The sequence below is a fragment of the Ahaetulla prasina genome, chromosome 6, assembly GCF_028640845.1.
Source record: "Ahaetulla prasina isolate Xishuangbanna chromosome 6, ASM2864084v1, whole genome shotgun sequence".
NCBI lineage: Eukaryota > Metazoa > Chordata > Lepidosauria > Squamata > Colubridae > Ahaetulla > Ahaetulla prasina.
Window position 1 is genome coordinate 52,993,345 of NC_080544.1, and position 16,764 is coordinate 53,010,108.

General features: G+C 35.9%; 1 protein-coding gene across 23 annotated transcripts in view; it reads right to left on the reverse strand.

The window, feature by feature from the left end:
• TCF7L2 (transcription factor 7 like 2) overlaps nucleotides 1-14,667 on the reverse strand; it is a 220,615-nt gene extending 205,948 nt beyond the window's left edge. For 14 of the 23 annotated variants that reach the window (XM_058187448.1, XM_058187449.1, XM_058187443.1 and 11 more), the window contains exons 1-3: nucleotides 13,812-14,665; nucleotides 13,429-13,495; nucleotides 13,094-13,218 (exon numbers count right to left, since the gene is read on the reverse strand). In XM_058187448.1, the coding sequence (XP_058043431.1) occupies nucleotides 13,094-13,218; nucleotides 13,429-13,495; nucleotides 13,812-14,000 (381 nt within the window). In that variant the 5' untranslated portion in view covers nucleotides 14,001-14,665. Of the gene's footprint in view, nucleotides 1-13,093; nucleotides 13,219-13,428; nucleotides 13,496-13,811 lie in introns of all 23 variants that reach the window. The other 9 variants (XM_058187445.1, XM_058187438.1, XM_058187461.1 and 6 more) reach the window with 3 other exon arrangements.
• Between the last annotated feature and the right edge of the window lie 2,097 nt (nucleotides 14,668-16,764).

The window sequence follows — 16,764 nt, forward strand, 5'->3', positions numbered from 1 at the left end:
TCGTTCCCAAGTATGTATCAATAGAAGCAGCAGTTGATCAGGAATGAATCATACAGCAAGACATAAAGAGAGGAAGAAACAAATCCGAAGCTTTATCTTATATCTTTTATTTAAAAAAAGTTGCCACTCAGTTAATAGAGATTGCTCTAATTATTGTGACAATTCCATATCCGGTTCAAACAACTTGTGTGTTCTTGACAGGATTCTCTGCAAGACTGAATTTCTTAGCCTGAGAACCACTTTTGTCTAAAAATGATACTTCCCTTTGGAACCCAGAAGGCCACATTAACAAACTGCCCTTCCATAGAGCTTCCTTTATTTTCCTTTTTTTTTTCCAGCTGCCAGATTCAAGCTAAATAAAAGCTTGTCTAAGCCTTTCTCTCCACCAGCTTCATAGATTCCAGGTCAACTGGAACACACAGTGGCACTGGGATTTCATATTGTTAATTACACCAAATGCCAACTAACATCTAAATAGCATTCTACTTCTAAAATCTACTATCTAACATCTAAAATTTAAATAATAGTATGCAAATACCTACCTGTGTGATAGGAGTCTACTTCTATTACTGCAATGGAGGTATGACTAAGTTAGCTTCATTTCTTTTCATAGAAGTAGTTAAACTACTGAAATTAGTAGTTAATTAAACTGTACTAATACAGAATTATTTGTACATGAACATACTTGAATGATTTTATGACAGCATTTATCAACCTAATCCATGATTTGTTTTAACTATGGCTTGTTAAACAATTATGAAACATTGCTTTTTACTGAAAATGATCTGAATCCTTTTCTAGATCCTGGTTTTTAAACTATTTTCTAAACTGTTTCTATTCTGCATATCCAAGATTTGATTAGAGGGTTGAGTACAACACAAAAACAAACCAGCAATATCCCAAGAAATCATAGATCACCATTACTGTTTAAACATCACGCTAAACAATAGCTGAAATTCTTATGCCAACAAAAATGGTAGCTTCAAACAATATTTTATTTTCTTTAAACAAACCAAGATTGTTTACACTTCTTACACTTGAAGCCCAATAGTAGCAAATCATGTTACGGTTTGGGTTGTTCTATCAGAATGCACTGTTGGCATTGTATTGGTGATACAGAGTTTTAAGCAAACACTTCTAGGGACAGACGTATTTGTGTAACTATATTCTGACTTCTAATTTCAGAAAAGGACCAGTGAGGATTCTGGGCTTAACAGAAAATAAACCTAATTATATTCACAATTATATTAGTTTCTGAGTTCTGATCTGCACTGTGAAATAGCTGTGCTAAATGAATCAGTTTAAGAAATAATTTCCATGGCTGAATTGGACAAAACGCTTAAAACTCAATTAATGTTATTAGCTTTAGTAACACATCATATTTATTTATTTATTAATCAAATTTATATAGCCACCTATCTTAGAAAAAGCTTATTTCAAATCAAGTAAAAACATTTAGTATATCACAGACTAGCATCAGACTACGGTTCAGTCCTAATCTTATGCTCAAACACTTTCATCTTTTACATTTAATGTCATGTTCAAACCAAAAGACTTACACTTGTAAGATTTGTATCTAGTATCCAACCCGGAACAAAAAAATAAAAATACTTTCAAGTTAATCTTTTGTGAATGTGGTAACTGGTTTGTACCCCAAACCAGAATGTGGTATACCAAAGCAACAATTCTGAAAATTCCCTCTCCATATAGACATAGGAATGAAATCTTGTTGCTATTTCTACTGTTAATGTCCAATTTTGAGCACTGAGCAGAACTAGTCAAATGTTTAAATTAAAGTGTTTAAATGTGGAACTACATGGACATAATTTATTTAAATAATTGTCTATTTCATTAAGGTGGTCACATGAAAATATAAAAACCTCATACAGGTAGTTCTCAACTTACAATAGTTCATTTAGTGACTGTTCGAAGTTGCAATGGCACTGAAAAAAGTGACTTATGACCATTTTTCACATTGTTGCAGCATAGGGTAATCTGATTCAGTTTTATGACTCTTGCAGCACATGGTCACATAATCAAAATTCAGATGCTTGGCAGCTGACTCATATTTATAATAGTTGCAGTGTACCAGGGTCATGTGATCCCATTTTGCGACCTTCTGACAAGCAAATCAATGGGGAAACCAGATTTATTTAACAACCGTGTTACTAACTTAACTACTGCAGTGATTCACTTAACAACTGTGGCAAGAAAGGTTGTAAAATTGGGCAAAATTTCCTTAACAAAAATTTTGTTAAGTGTTGCTTAGCAACAAAAATGTTGGGTCAATTGTAGTCTTAAGTCAAGGACCATCTTTAATACTGTTAATAAATTACTATTCAAAGTTCATACTACAACTCATCCTTGGGTCAGAAAAATATTCTCTTTCCAATCACTAAGTCAAAACAATAAAAAAATTGATGGTTGATTAAAATCCAGGCCCAATTGCCTGTGAGAACAACCACTTTTATGTGGTCTTTTAAGCCTTATGAAAGAGGGTCAACTAGATCTCTGGAAAAATGGCATTTCAAATTTCCCTTTCAACCAATAAAGTTCCCTTCACATATTCATGGTTCAGTTTGTATAAGGCTTTGGTTAGCCAAGATATTTTAACCAATTAAAACAACTAACATTATTTGTAAACCAGATCAACTCTCAAAGGGAGCTATAAAGTTCAACATAAGTGGAACAAAGAAGAATAGGACAAAAAGTTCTTGCTCAAAATGTCAAAATGAGTTCTCTGTATAGTGATCCAAATCTGAAGTCTACAAGCACAACAGGAACATCTGTATAAGTGTGATATGGATAGTTGTATACAATAAATCAATATTACAAATAAATTGTTTTGAAGCACAATTGCTCATCAGACAGCACTAGAATGTTACTTTATGGTTAACCTGTTTAGATCAACTCCATTAGCCTTTATCACACTTTTTTCAACCACTAAATAAATGTTTGGGGGGAAAAAACCACTAAATAAATAAGCATGTCAATTTTTGCAGTGCAGGAATAAGTTGTATTTGTTTATATCCTCTCATCTTCTACAATTTGAAAGCTTTTTAAAACTAAAATTTCAAGCCAAAATGTGATAAAAATTAAGTATTTATCCATTGAATTATTTTATTTCCTCAACAGAAATTTCTGATTCTGGCATGCAGACAAGTAAATCTCTAGTCTCATAAAATCCAATTTTTAGACATTCATCACTGTGTTTCTTATTTGCATTTTTCTTTTCAGGCTGCTTATGTGATAACAAGTCCCACTTAGTACACATAAGACTTAATCACTATTATCAGTTTTCTGAATATTAAGGGCTCATGTTGCCACTTGTATAAATGCTTGTATACTTGTATACTATGAGCTAGTTTTCAGCACTGATCTAGTCTCATGGGGCAGGTGATTGTCCATGCATACAGGACATGATGACCTAGTGAGCAAGCTTTAACAGATGAACATCAGTGCAGGAGGAGATGCATGGCTGAGGTAGCAAACAAGATCTAATCAAATGTCAGCCCATGTGGAAGGCTATGGGAATGGGCAGGTTATCAATACTTGTAGGAAGGTAAAATGGAGATAGTAAGAAGGCTCTGGACTCTGAACTTGAGGAAATCATAGTGAATCAATTGCTACATTTCTTTTACCAGTATAGGTCAATGGACCACACTTTGTCATCCCTCTATGATAATTTGTAATTTTTGACTATACAGCCCACATTACAAATTTGATCTGAACTTCAGTTATATGTAGAGATTATATATATTATAAATGTTAGTCAAGGAGACCCAAAAAATCACAATGCATCTAGAAGCATATTTTTCAACTAAAAGATTTTATTACAATCCATGTGTTTTTGTCACCTGCAGCTAACTTTATTAGATGAAAATTACTTATATCACCAATAAGAACTGACTAAACACAAACTGATAGAAAAAGGGCTATCCTCATAAGATTTCATTTCATTTATTTATTTATTTAAAAGATTTGTATAGCTATCCATCTTGAAACAACTGCATGGCTCTTAACAACCACCCTGGTTGATTCACAACATCTTTATCATAACATAGCCCTACACAAAGTTTAAATACTAAAACAAAATCCTTGTTAATGATAAGTCTATACTGGCTAATATGTTCATCAAACATTTATCAGTTCATTCTGGAAATAGTTGCATTAATTAAGAGTTGACATAATCTTAAAATCCTAATCATCCATTTAAATACTAGCCATGAAACTGAGTATCCTCTATCCTCTATCCCATATCCCATCCAATCCTAATATTAATAATAATCAATGAGCTAAGTCAAATTTCACAAACCTAATTATGCAAATCATGATGAGGAAAGTTACTAACTTGTTGATTTAGACACTGTGGCCATCTATGCTTAAAAGTAAAAGTAAACAATATTGCCAGTGCATGAAATAACATTTTAATCTTGCTGCATACCTTTAATCTCTAATGATTTGACTTAATACTAAAGATTTGACAGTTAGTTATATAAGAAAAGCCAGAAGAAGCTAAATTAAGCAAATTGACATATTGTCACTGATGCTTGGTTTATTTTCCAGAAATATATATCTGTTCTTCCTTATTCTTTCCTTTAATTTATTTATTCTTAATTTTATTTATTCTTTATTCTTTCCCTAACTCACTGCTCACTACCAGGAATTCAGTTTGAACCAGCTCAAGGTTAACTCAGCCTTCCATCCTTCTGAAGTCAGTAAAATGAGGACCCAGATTCTTGGGGGCAATATGCTGACTCTGTAAACCGCTTAGAGGGGGCTATAAAAGCACTGTGAAGCGGTATATAAGTTCTATTGCTATTAATATTTTGGCATCCTATTTTCTGCAATACAGTAATAAGCTATAACCTGAATGGTATGACACTGTACATACATTTATTAAGATATTAATTTGGCTGCCCTACTTTTTAAAAAATCAAAACAAAAATCCAAAAGCACCTTCCCACAGTAATTTGAAATAGTCTTTCTCAAATTCTCTTTTTTTTAAATAAGACAATAATTTTCAGCCATAGCATTCCCCATTATTCTACAGGCAGAGGCTAAAAATAAATTTAATAACTAAGTGAAAGAAAATTTCAATTTACATAAGAATATATTGTCTGGCTAGAAATAATTCATACCTTATTTTCCAAAAGGCAGCAACAATACAAGTCCCAATTTAAATCCAAATGATTTCAGGTAGCCTGATCTAAAATGTGGGTTTACAAGTTTATCTCAAGGAATATCATCATGATGTTTTATTGCATATGGTATCTCTTATATCAATAGTTCAAACTATTTCCTGGTTTTCAAGCTATTTTCAGATATTTCTACTGATTTTCAAGAGATGATATGCTATAAGTGAAGATGAATATTATCTTTCTTATTATGTAGTTTACTGTAACCATATATACCAAAGCATACATAATTACTTCTAATTTGCTTAAAGTATGGATTACTTCCAAATCTGATTTTGAAAAGTCAGTCTACAGTGATTTCTTAACTATGGTTGTACTGACCATAGTAAATCCAATAAATACTTGAGGAGTCAAATGTTAGATATGGAGAATTACAATTTCAAGTATAGTGTATATTTTAGAAAAAGTTAAAAGAAATATATAATAATATAATTTATAACAAACCTTTAAAATGCAAAAAGTCCAATAATAAAATAAGAAGAGATGCATAAGCTTTTATTTTTTTTAAAAAAAAGACATTTAAATCAATCCATTGTCATCTGAGAACCTACAACTAAGCATTCTTTGTACTTAGTTTACATTACTAAAGTACTCAAGGTACCTCTGTGGTATAGTTAAAACTACTAGTAAAAACTAGAAATGATATTACATGTCAAGAAAATTTATATTTTACCAGTCTTAAATTATGTAACTTTATCTATGTAATCCATTCAGGAAGAAAAATACAATGGTGCTACAATGCTTGGCTATTTAAAACAGGGTCTACAGCAAACTAACAAATAGTTCTAGATAACTAAGAGGCAAACAATGGGGTCATTGAGCAACAACATGGCCTTTATGCCTCACTTATTCTACCAGTAAGTTTTAGTGAAGTTCATGAGACTTCTGGATGTGCAAGGAATGTAAAAATGCATCCTTTATGGCAGGACTAGCAGCAATTTCTCGAAGAGATACACAATCTGGTTATATCTTTCATTAAAAATGTTTCTAAAGAAATATTTTAAGAATATCTGTCCTAATTAATAGCAGAGTGATGATCTAATTGTTGTGTGCATTTTATGTAAGAAAAGCCATTTTTTTCTCACATTATTAATTAAGATTAACTGTACCACTACCCTCAAGTTAATGCACAGTATTGAAAGACAAAATGATAGCTAAAACCAACATCTATGGATATACTTTGTGTTTCATAATATTTATACTGATCCTTTTTCACTGTGCACACACACACACACACACACACACACACACACACACACACACATCCACAAACAAGACCCCAATCGGACTGTAGCCTACATCTGCAATTCATTGACTTTACAATTTACCACATGTTGAGCTGGAGAGATTTCAGCTTCATTTGAATCATTGCACAAATATGCAAGTGATTTATCATTTTAAAACTGAAGACTGTAGAAGAACAGTCACTTTTTCAGTATATTATCCCTTCTGGCAGACTATGAACAATTATGTACTAATTAAACCCTCTAAATATGCTGCACCCTGTTGAAGCCAACGAGGCTCCCAAATTTCACTAAAGTTAGTCGATTAACTCATTCATGCCTTTTGGTCTGACTATACAGTAAAAGAATGTGAATCAAGGAAATGAAACATTTAAAAAGAGCAGAGCTAGTGGCAACCTGAAATGAATTAGATAAAATTTTCATCAACAAAAAATGATAATCTCCTAGAATATACTACTATATCATCTTACTGTAAACTATTGACTATTCTGTTAAGAGATGTAGAGTTAGCCTAAGAGACTAATACATTGCAGAACCCTATTGAATGGGAATCATCATAAACCACTGTCCTAGATACACTAAGAAATTACTATTTAAAAAGTGCTACTTAAAAAAATTACATACGTATGGGAGGAAAGATGTGTATTTCTTCTCATATTCCTTTCCTCAAACTAATTTATAAAATAACTTAGATTAAATAAAATGCATAAAAGATGTATGTATATACTCAGTCATTTCTAGAACTTTCTTTAAAACAGCTGTGGTCTTAAGACTGCTTATAAATGTTAAAATAGAGAAAGAAGCATCAAGATAAAATTAAAGAAATGTAGTTTTGAAGGGCCCTCTAATATTATTCTTGTTTTCCAAGACTTTACTATATATAAAACATGGTGAACCTTACATTTTCGGCTTCCATTTTAGCAATGGATATCAATCATACATATATTTTCCAAACATTTCTGCATATTCAGCATATTAATATTTCTCATTAGATAATCAGGTATGTCAACTAGATTTTTATTACTTATGAGACCCACTTGGAAAAAATCTGTTCTGTTTAACTCATTACTTGTGAATGAAATAAGATTAGATTTCATTTTTGAAAAAGTAGAATGAAGCGAGTTAATTTTATAATTAGTTTTTGAAATCAGCAATATTTGTTTTCTGGGTATATCAAAGCTTTTGACAAAGAAAAAGCATAGCTAAACATTCCATAAAAATATAGCATCACACACCGATTTTTTTAATACAAATTGTTTTTCTTACACAAGTTATTTTTCTTAATATGAAACATGAAATATTGAAGACTATTGTACATTTCTTGGGAGGTGTTCTGTTCAAAGTGATGGTGAGATTTCTACCTGGAGATCTCCCACAATATTGTAAGAAAGAAAGCAGTTCATATTAGAGATCTGCTTAACGTTCTTTGAATTGTTCTTCAGCATTGCAAGAGTTAACTCAGAATCCTATGAAAAGGCTGCCCCACATTTAAGGAGAACAAGCACTAACCTCCCACTCTCCCCAAAACAATCCAAGCTTTTCATGGGCTGATTTTTCTAATTCCTCCCCCCCACCACCTCTCCCATCTCTTATTGCTTATAATTAGTGAAAGAAACCTGACCCACTGCCAGTGTCTATGGACCTTGGATATTATAAGGCCAGCGTGGCGTCAAATATCTTAACATTCATAAGTGTTATGGGCTGTAAATAAATCCTGTAGATTTATGACCCTTCAGAGCCTGCCAGCAAATGAATGTGCCACATTTCTTCCAGCAGACCTGTGGAGGTACAAGTTTGCTTTTGTTTTTAAAGTTAACCATTTCCTTCACAAAAATACCCAATTATCAGTTGGTGGCCAACAATATTTGCCATGGCTCAGTATAGAAATGATGGTGTTAATTAAAAATAATAATTTGGGAAAATGCAGATTATGCAAAACAATAAAGTAGCTACCATAGCAGCAGCTAAAAGTTCTGCAGCAGCAAAAGACAAAAAGATCCCACCATAGTTAATGTGTAAACAGAACACTCTAATTCAACCTATAACTCAAAACCCAAAAAAATTGCTTTTTTAATCTGTAAGAGCACTTTTGTGGGCAACTATATGCACTTCGACTCAAATAATATCTATTCTGTTCTTCCTTTCAAGCTAGCAAGTATGTTTCAAGAAAGGCATGAATTGCTGCCTTGGTGTATTTTTCAACTTCTACCCCCATCCGTCCAGCAATCCCCTCTTCTCTATTTAGGGAAACATTTGTTAAATCCAGGTTGTCTCATGCTTAACAGCCATAACCCAGCTTCCACATAACTGCCAGACAGCTGTAAATGGGGGTTGAGCAATTTTAGTCATGGTATACATCTATGCAAAAGCAAAGAAAGAGAATTCTGCAGCTGTCTTTTTTCTACTGTCTTTAAAAAACAGAAAGAAAAAAATAATAATCTTACTAAAGCATGAACCCTAGAGCTCTTTAAAGTAAAACGCCAAGCTTGGCAAGCCAATAATCTATGTTTTACCCTTGTCTCCCCTCAAAAAAGTAATATTAGAGACATAAAAATGTGGTTACATTTTGCCTTCATTAAACATAAACTCTAGCCTTCCAGAGTCTTTCTAAGTGAGAGGCAAGATAATGCATTGGTTCTCTCCTCCAGTGTGACTTTAAAAAGAATTCAGACCAGAGAGGCTGAAAGGACATTACTCATATGAAGTTTACAAAGCTATTTCTGATACAGAAGCAGCATCCTAACCATGCTAAGAACTAAGAGAGCCACAGACAATGTGCTTAATTTTACTGGTTATTTTTGCACAGTTCATTTTTTCCCCCATTAAAACCATTAATTAAATGAATGGTACAATTTAGTAAACAGCCTATCCCTGCCAGTGAGCCCCAAACTCACTGAGATATGAAAACTAGATGTAAATGGCTAACATTCAACTACCACCATAATCCTTATTTCAGAAATCAAATTTCAGCCTACAGATTAGCAGTGAATCAAACCTTCACACTTGAAACAGAATTTTGAACTACGCAAAGCTATAAATATTTCTAAAAGACCTGAACAACAAATTAGCATAAATACCAAAGAAGGGCAGGAACACCTGTTCTTTTTTTTTCAGCATGATAAGGATTTCATTGTTCTCTACTTAAAATGTAATGACCTGCGTAATTACAGTAATATTACATCCAACTGCAGAAGCTCAGATTGTCACACTTTTGAAAACTGTTGTCAAAACAATTCATAGCAGGAAAAAAAGGTGGAGGAATCCTATTAACTCGTTACCCCCTTGCATCTAGATTCTTCAGCTGAAGATTAAGGGCGATTCAGAGCATTAAACAAGGAATTATTCAAATTTTAAATATTGGACTATTCAGTTTTGTTAAATCACAAATAATTCCCCTACTTTATGCTTATTGATTAAAAAAAATTACTCCGAGAAATAAAACCTGTGAAAAAAGCAAAATGTAGGAAAGTAATATATTGAACAGACATTTAACGTTAATAAGAATCAATTCTGAAATATGAACATTAAAATTATTTCAGTAACCAGAATAATTCTTTCTACTCAATTGCTTTATCACTGATTTCTGAAATTAAATTTCATGTCATGAAGTTCTCCTGACATCCATTTTCACACAAGTTAGTTCTAAATCCATTTTATAAATCTATAATAGAGCCCTCCTTAATGCATATTGGTTCTCTTAACAGCTAGGTATATTATTCTGTGAAAAGCAGAATTAGTATGATGCAGAGAAATCTTTGTCCTCTGAAAAATGTAATTATTGCTATCAATTTTTAACAATCTTCAGTAACTGAACTATTACTTGTCATAAGAAAATTTAGACTTTAATCCCTTTCATCTTTACCTGGAAGTAAGGGCTTACTTCTGAATCAACATTATCTAGGATTGGACTGTTAATGATTGCTTTAAAACATTTACATTTATAGAGCAAAAAAATAAATAAATCATAGATCAGTATTTCTATAAATCAATTTTAAAATATCAAAGGACAAAGATTTTTTTTTAAATAAAAATAAAACCCTATGTCTACAGTGAAAAAAGGACAATAATTACACCCAGAGAAACTTTTAAAAACAATAGTACATTCACTCAAATTGGGAGGATAGTGCTATCTATGTAAGTAACTATTATCTATTAATTTACACTCTGAATTGCAAAAACAATATCCTAATTGTTTGAATATATTCTGAACAGTACAATATAAAATCAATTTTAAATAGTTTTAGCTTTGCAACAAAGAATGGATTTTCTTTATAGCTATGATTTAAGTCGCATGACAAAAAGAAAAAAGAAACTGAAATATACAGCTGGCTGTCATGCAAATAATAAAATTGTCTATTGAGGATGGAAAATGCTTTTTGAATCATGTGATGGCAAAGAACAAGGTCACCTGTTATACCAACAATAAAATAACAGATTTTATACAAAGCACTGACTCCTCAGAAAATGCTTTATTACTAAGTGATTTTTTTTCCATTAAAGATAACTATTTAGGGCCTGATCCAAAGTCTATTCAAACATCCACACAAATAGTCCCCATTCATTTCAAAAGATGATGTATCTAATCCAGAACAAAAGTGCGACCAGAAAAAATACAATTATGTATTAAACCACAATATCCTTTATTATATGGAAAAAGGAATTTGTCTCTCAGGTCTCTAACCAAACAAATTTAAGAGAGAATCTTCATAGACAAATTTAAATTTTCTAAATTATTTCTAGAAATTCCTTTGGGGAATAAACTTAAAACTGTCATAGTGTACATTTAAATAGTCACAAAATAGCCACAATTTTGCCAACATATAGCATAGCCTTTACTTGTCCCACTACCTTGTCAATACTGTATTTAGTTATCTTTTCTTTCCATTATACCAAAACTGTGGTTATAAAATATATACATGCTTTGATTATGATCCCCAAAATGCAACAAATTATAAAATATATTCACTAGGTTAATCTCATCCTTCAAAACACTTAAAAATACACATGTAAACACTATTTGGTTATTCCTTGACCTCTATAACTTGCAGTGTGTATTTGGGATCTGAATAAAAACAAGTCTGACCCTGATATTTTAAAATGCATTAAAAATATATCCTATTCCAGACTGGTGTTACCAGGAATCCCACAAGTATTTAATAGTGGATGTATTACTCAACATTTATGTCTTATACTGTCACTATAAAAGGAAAAGGTAATTTGAAGAAACCAAAAGAAAGGGAAGTAGGATAGAAAACTTATCTTAATTTAAAGATTTAACAGAAAACCTAACAGCAGATTGTGTATGAATTCTGCATTCCCTGGGGGTATTGTAAGTCAGTTTATAAATAATATTATTAAAAGTTTGTTTTATTTCTAAGAAGAGCAGGTAGAGTTGGAATCAATCTATAAAGTAATATAAAATAGTAGCCAACAATTTTTACCTATCAAAAGCTTAATAAAGCAACAATCTAATGGCTACAGCAACTTATTTTCTGCCACGCCTTCTGGTCTTTCTGCCACACCCATAAAAGTATATATCCTTCAGTAAGAGTAATGTGTGTATGCTTTTTGATTTAAAATATTCCATTCAAGTAAAAGCTTGTTCCTTTATTTAATGCTTTTCCTGAAATTTAATTGTTTTTAAGAAGAAAAAGATATATTTTAATAACCCTGCTGTCTATTCTTGAAGCCACAGAGAATAAGAGAAAGGGTGGAGGAAGGGGGAAAGATTCCTTGAGATTTTTTCCTTTGTAAATAAAAAAAAAGTTGGTACTCCTAAAGCAAGACAGGATCATAGAAATGATAATATATATATTATGTCACAGTTATAGAATGGCTATGACATCTCTATCCTTCATTAAAAAAAAAACAACGTTGCCTTTTTGAAAATGTCGCCTTGCAAAGGAATGCAAATAACATTTCCCCACTCTGAAAGGACAACACGCTCTTCTCAAGAAGCCCTCAGAAATCAAACCAAAAAGAAAGAAAAATGGAAGGGGAAAAACACAATAAAGCAAGATGCTTGCAGTTAAACTGTCATCCGCAATAAATTTAAAAACAAGAGTCCCCGTAAAAGGGTGTACATAAAAGATACAATTTAACACCAATTAATCATTCAATAGCAACTATCCCAGTAAATTAGTATGTAAGTCGGCGAGGGTTAGGACAGCAAATAAAGGGTTAAGTGGGAGGCAAAGTAAAGGGGGAGGGGAGAGAAAGCAAACCCCGTTCGCCACTCAAGAGGGCCGGAGAAAACAGAGCGCTATAGAAATTTCCGAGTTTGGGGAACTTCGAGCGAGCGCGGGCTCTGGCGCTGAGAACCAGGACGGAGCTGAACGTACCGAATCGGCTTTTTTTTTAAGTCACCAGGGCTGAATCCACACCTCCCCCCCCCCCAAACTGAAAGTAAAGGAATAAACATGGCGAAGTATAAACAAACCACCCTCCTCCCTTACCCGCCTCCCCTCCCCTCCCCCGGTCTGCTGAACGCACAAAAGTTTTGGAAAGTTTCTGGCCGTGCCATGGCCGAAGTGGGAAGGAACGGGCGGGACACGCAGGAGCCATTGGGCGCTTTGGGAAGGGGGAAAAGAAGGAGGGGAACTCAGGATCGTAGCAGAAAAACCGGGAAAGGAAAAAAAAAAAGTCACTCACCGTTCTCGCCGTGGGCGAAAGGGATCCATTGGGGAGGTAGGGGCCGCTCAGGTCGGGAATCATTATAAAGGGATACCCAGGGTACGGTGGGCCCTTAAACAACCCTCCATCTTGCCTTTTTGCAGCTAACATGGCGGGGAAACGAGAAGCAAGAAGAAAAATAAAAGAAGGGAAGGGAAATCACAGTTAGAAATCGTTTCACACACAAAAAAATCAACGAAAACTTTAACGTACTCGAATCTACAGAAAACGCAAGAGAATTTCACAGCCGCCTCCTCCCCACCAAAGGTGGGGGGGAACTAAGGGTGGCTGCAAAAGAGGAAAAAGCAACTTACCTTCCTCCAAACTTTCCCTGGATTTATCTCTGAAACTTTCGGACCTAGGTGGAGGCCGCCTCTCCGCCTTTAAATCAAGAAAGGGATTTGGGGGGTGGGTGGTCACGATAACAAAAAAGAAAGAAAGAAAACAGCAAGGAGTGCATGGGAGAGGTAGGTTGGTGGGGGAGAGACGGAAGAAAGAAAAGGAGAACAAGTTAAAAGTTTGTGCAAAACATAAGGCGAAACATACGGCAACAGGGCAATTTACGACGGGAGGGAACCAAGTTAGTTGTGTTCTGTCTCTCCCCCCCTTTTCCTACTCCCCCTCCATCTCTTGTCCGACAATCCTCCCGCCAAAGTTGAGCCAGGCAGGTGTGTTTCGAGGGGAAAACGTTTCTTACCTCCGAGTCTGAGGAGCTGTTTTGATTAGTTTCTGATTCATTGACCAGAGATGATTTGACGTCCGCTAAATCCCTCTCTGCCGAAGAGTTCTCCGAGATCTTCTCTTCTTGTTCCCCTTCGTCTTTAAAAGAGATCAATTCGTCGTTCGCCCCCAAATCGTCCCCTCCACCGCCATTGAGTTGCGGCATCTTCTTCCTGCCTTACCCCCACCAGCAGCAATTTTGCAAGGACGGAACAAGAGAGAGAGAGGCAAAAAAAAAATAAGGAAAGAAAAAGGGGGAAGGATATTTTTCTTTTTAAAAAGAAACAAGGCAGAAAGAAAAGGGAGAAGTTTGTAATTTTAAGAAGAGTCCCAGGTGAAAGTTCTTTTCCCTTTTTCTTTCCTCTTGGGGAGGGGAACAGAGGGGGAGGAGGAGGAGGAGGAGGAGGAGAAGGAGGGGAGGGCAGTGTCCCTGCTCCTTTCTTTTTGCACCAGTGACTTTGGGTTTCTTCTTTTCCTTCTTCTGGATTTTCTCTCTCTCTCTTTCTCTCTCTCTCTCTCTCTTTTCTTCCGATGATCAGATCAGCATGTAAAGACACGCGGGCAGAGACACAAAAAATTAATAAGAAAAAAATTATATAACGAGGGAGGGTTAAAACGGGGGAGGGGAATTACTTAAAAAAATGGTAGCAAACAAACCAAACAAATCAGCTGTAAAAATGGGAGGGGGGTAGAAGCTGTAGATATAGGAAGCCTGTGCCGGTCGGATTTGAGTGAGTTGAAGTTAGACTGAGAGCTTTTCAGTTCAAAGGCGGCGCTGATTGACAGATAGAAAAAGGGGGATCGAAATCCGGAGGAACGGAGAAGTCTGGGATCCAGGATTATTGACAGGGAGAAAGAAACACTGGGCACTTAATGAGATGCAGGAGGGGCGGGGGCTCCCTTGTGACGTGTGCATAAATAAACAGGAGGAGGGGGTAACGGAGAAACTAACAATGATCCCTTTTGGAGAGAGCAGGGAGGGGGGTACGCGGCGAAGGCAGGCAGGGGCGACTAGGCGAAGGGAGACAATGCAGATAGGCGAGGAGGCGAACCTGTCAGTTCTAACCCAGCGGGCCAAAGCGAGCAAAACTCGAGGGGCATCAGACAAATTAGGGAAGGGGGCAAGGCAGGCGCTTCAGCCGTGCGTTTGCACAACCGCCAAGGCAATAGAAGCGCCTCTCCGTGGCTTCGTGCTCGCACTTGGTTGCGCACTCAACTTTCCGACGCGGTGTAGTGAAATTTTTTAAGAGTTGCATCCGATGCACTTTTACCAGGAAGTGATTTCGGTCCTCTGGGACTTTCTTTCCGAATAAACAGGCACGGGCTTGTGCTCCAGTCACTGAGATCGCCTCGTCTTTTTATTTGGAGGGATTGGTGTGGGGGTGCTCTTTTTAACGGCGTGCAATGGTTTCGGTCTTAATCTGCGGCCAGAAGAGTGGCCAAAACGCTTTTGTATATATTATTTTCCCCCTGTTTTATGGCTGAAAGAGAAGGAGAAAGCGAAGGGAACTCCGGTGGTGGCGCGGCTTCCAAATAGTTTTCTATCGGATTTGAAAGGGGTGGGTGGGGGAGCTCTGGCGCTTGAGACCAGCTCAAACTGCATAGCGTGGCTCGCAAAGAAGCCCCGAGATTTCCGCGGTGGGTTTTCCCAGGAAAGTCTCCGGGACTCGAGTCTAGCGCGTGTTTCCTCGGGCGTTAAGTTCCACCGAGCTTACTCTCCAGTAAGCGCCCAAGCCCGTAGCCTTAAGAGCCCGCAGGAAAAGTGCACCAAGTCTGGCTTTCTAGGAGCAAGACGTCAAAGACCAAAACAAGGGGAAAGCTTTGGCTTTGTGAATTCTCCTTTTCTTGGGACAGTTTGATACAGTACCCGGGTAGTAAGAGGATGGATGGATAGGACTAGTTAATTGTCCCGCGGCAGAGTGGAAGACAGTGGGACTTTTTAGAGAGAAGTGCGAACTTCTTGTTTTCTTTTTCTTCTGGCCACTAGTTTTCCTTCTGCTTCCCGCCATCAGAAAAAAACTCCAACCGAAGCCAGAATGGCTCTTCAGAGGAAACACTGCTGCGTGTGTGTGTGTGTGTGTGTGTGTGAGAGAGAGAGAGAGAGAGAGAGAGAGAGAGAGAGATCCAACTGTGTGGTCCCCGTAGCTGGCTAGTAAATGAATTGCCAAATATAGATTATTGGGGGAGGGGACGGAGGCTGGGTCGTGTAGCTCAGGAATGTGCAACATGACATACTCTTCTGCAGTTAGTGATCAGCTTAAACTGGGAGAAGCAACAGCAGCGGCAGCAGACGAACGCGGCTGCTTAAAAATGACATCTGGCACCCGATTCTACTCTGTTGATGAGTGGAGTAAAACAAATTGATCTTCCAGAGTGACAAATTGTAACAATGGAGGAGTCAAATGGAAACTTTAACATGACCAAGGAACAAAAGTAGCAATGGGAGAGAGGGAGGCAAGAGGAAAAGACACACACTGAGTATGTTCAAGGGGAATTAGTAAATTGCCTAATAGAAATAGTGTCAAAAAGCAAAGGAGGGGCTGTTTAAACAAACAAGCATTTCCCAAAAAGCATATAGCTTGCTGCTCCCTAAGAGCCGCCTGAGCTCTCAAGATTTCCGAAACAAGGCTGATAGGTCATGCAATATTTACAGAGTTTAGAGGGAAGACACTCAGTAAACTATCTGTTCTGGGAAAGAAAAATAAAAAATAATGCAGAGATTGATATAACCATAACTAAGCATTGTAGAAAATCACAATCATTTGCACTTTAAAGAAAAAAAATCAGGCTATAATAGTTTTTTAAAAAATAAATAAATGCAACTTAAGGAAAACAAGAGAAGAGGAACAAAAAGAGGTAAAACAAATGTGTATGTTTAATCAGACTGGATTGCATAGAACACAAAGAAAAGGGCTAATTACTCTCAGCAG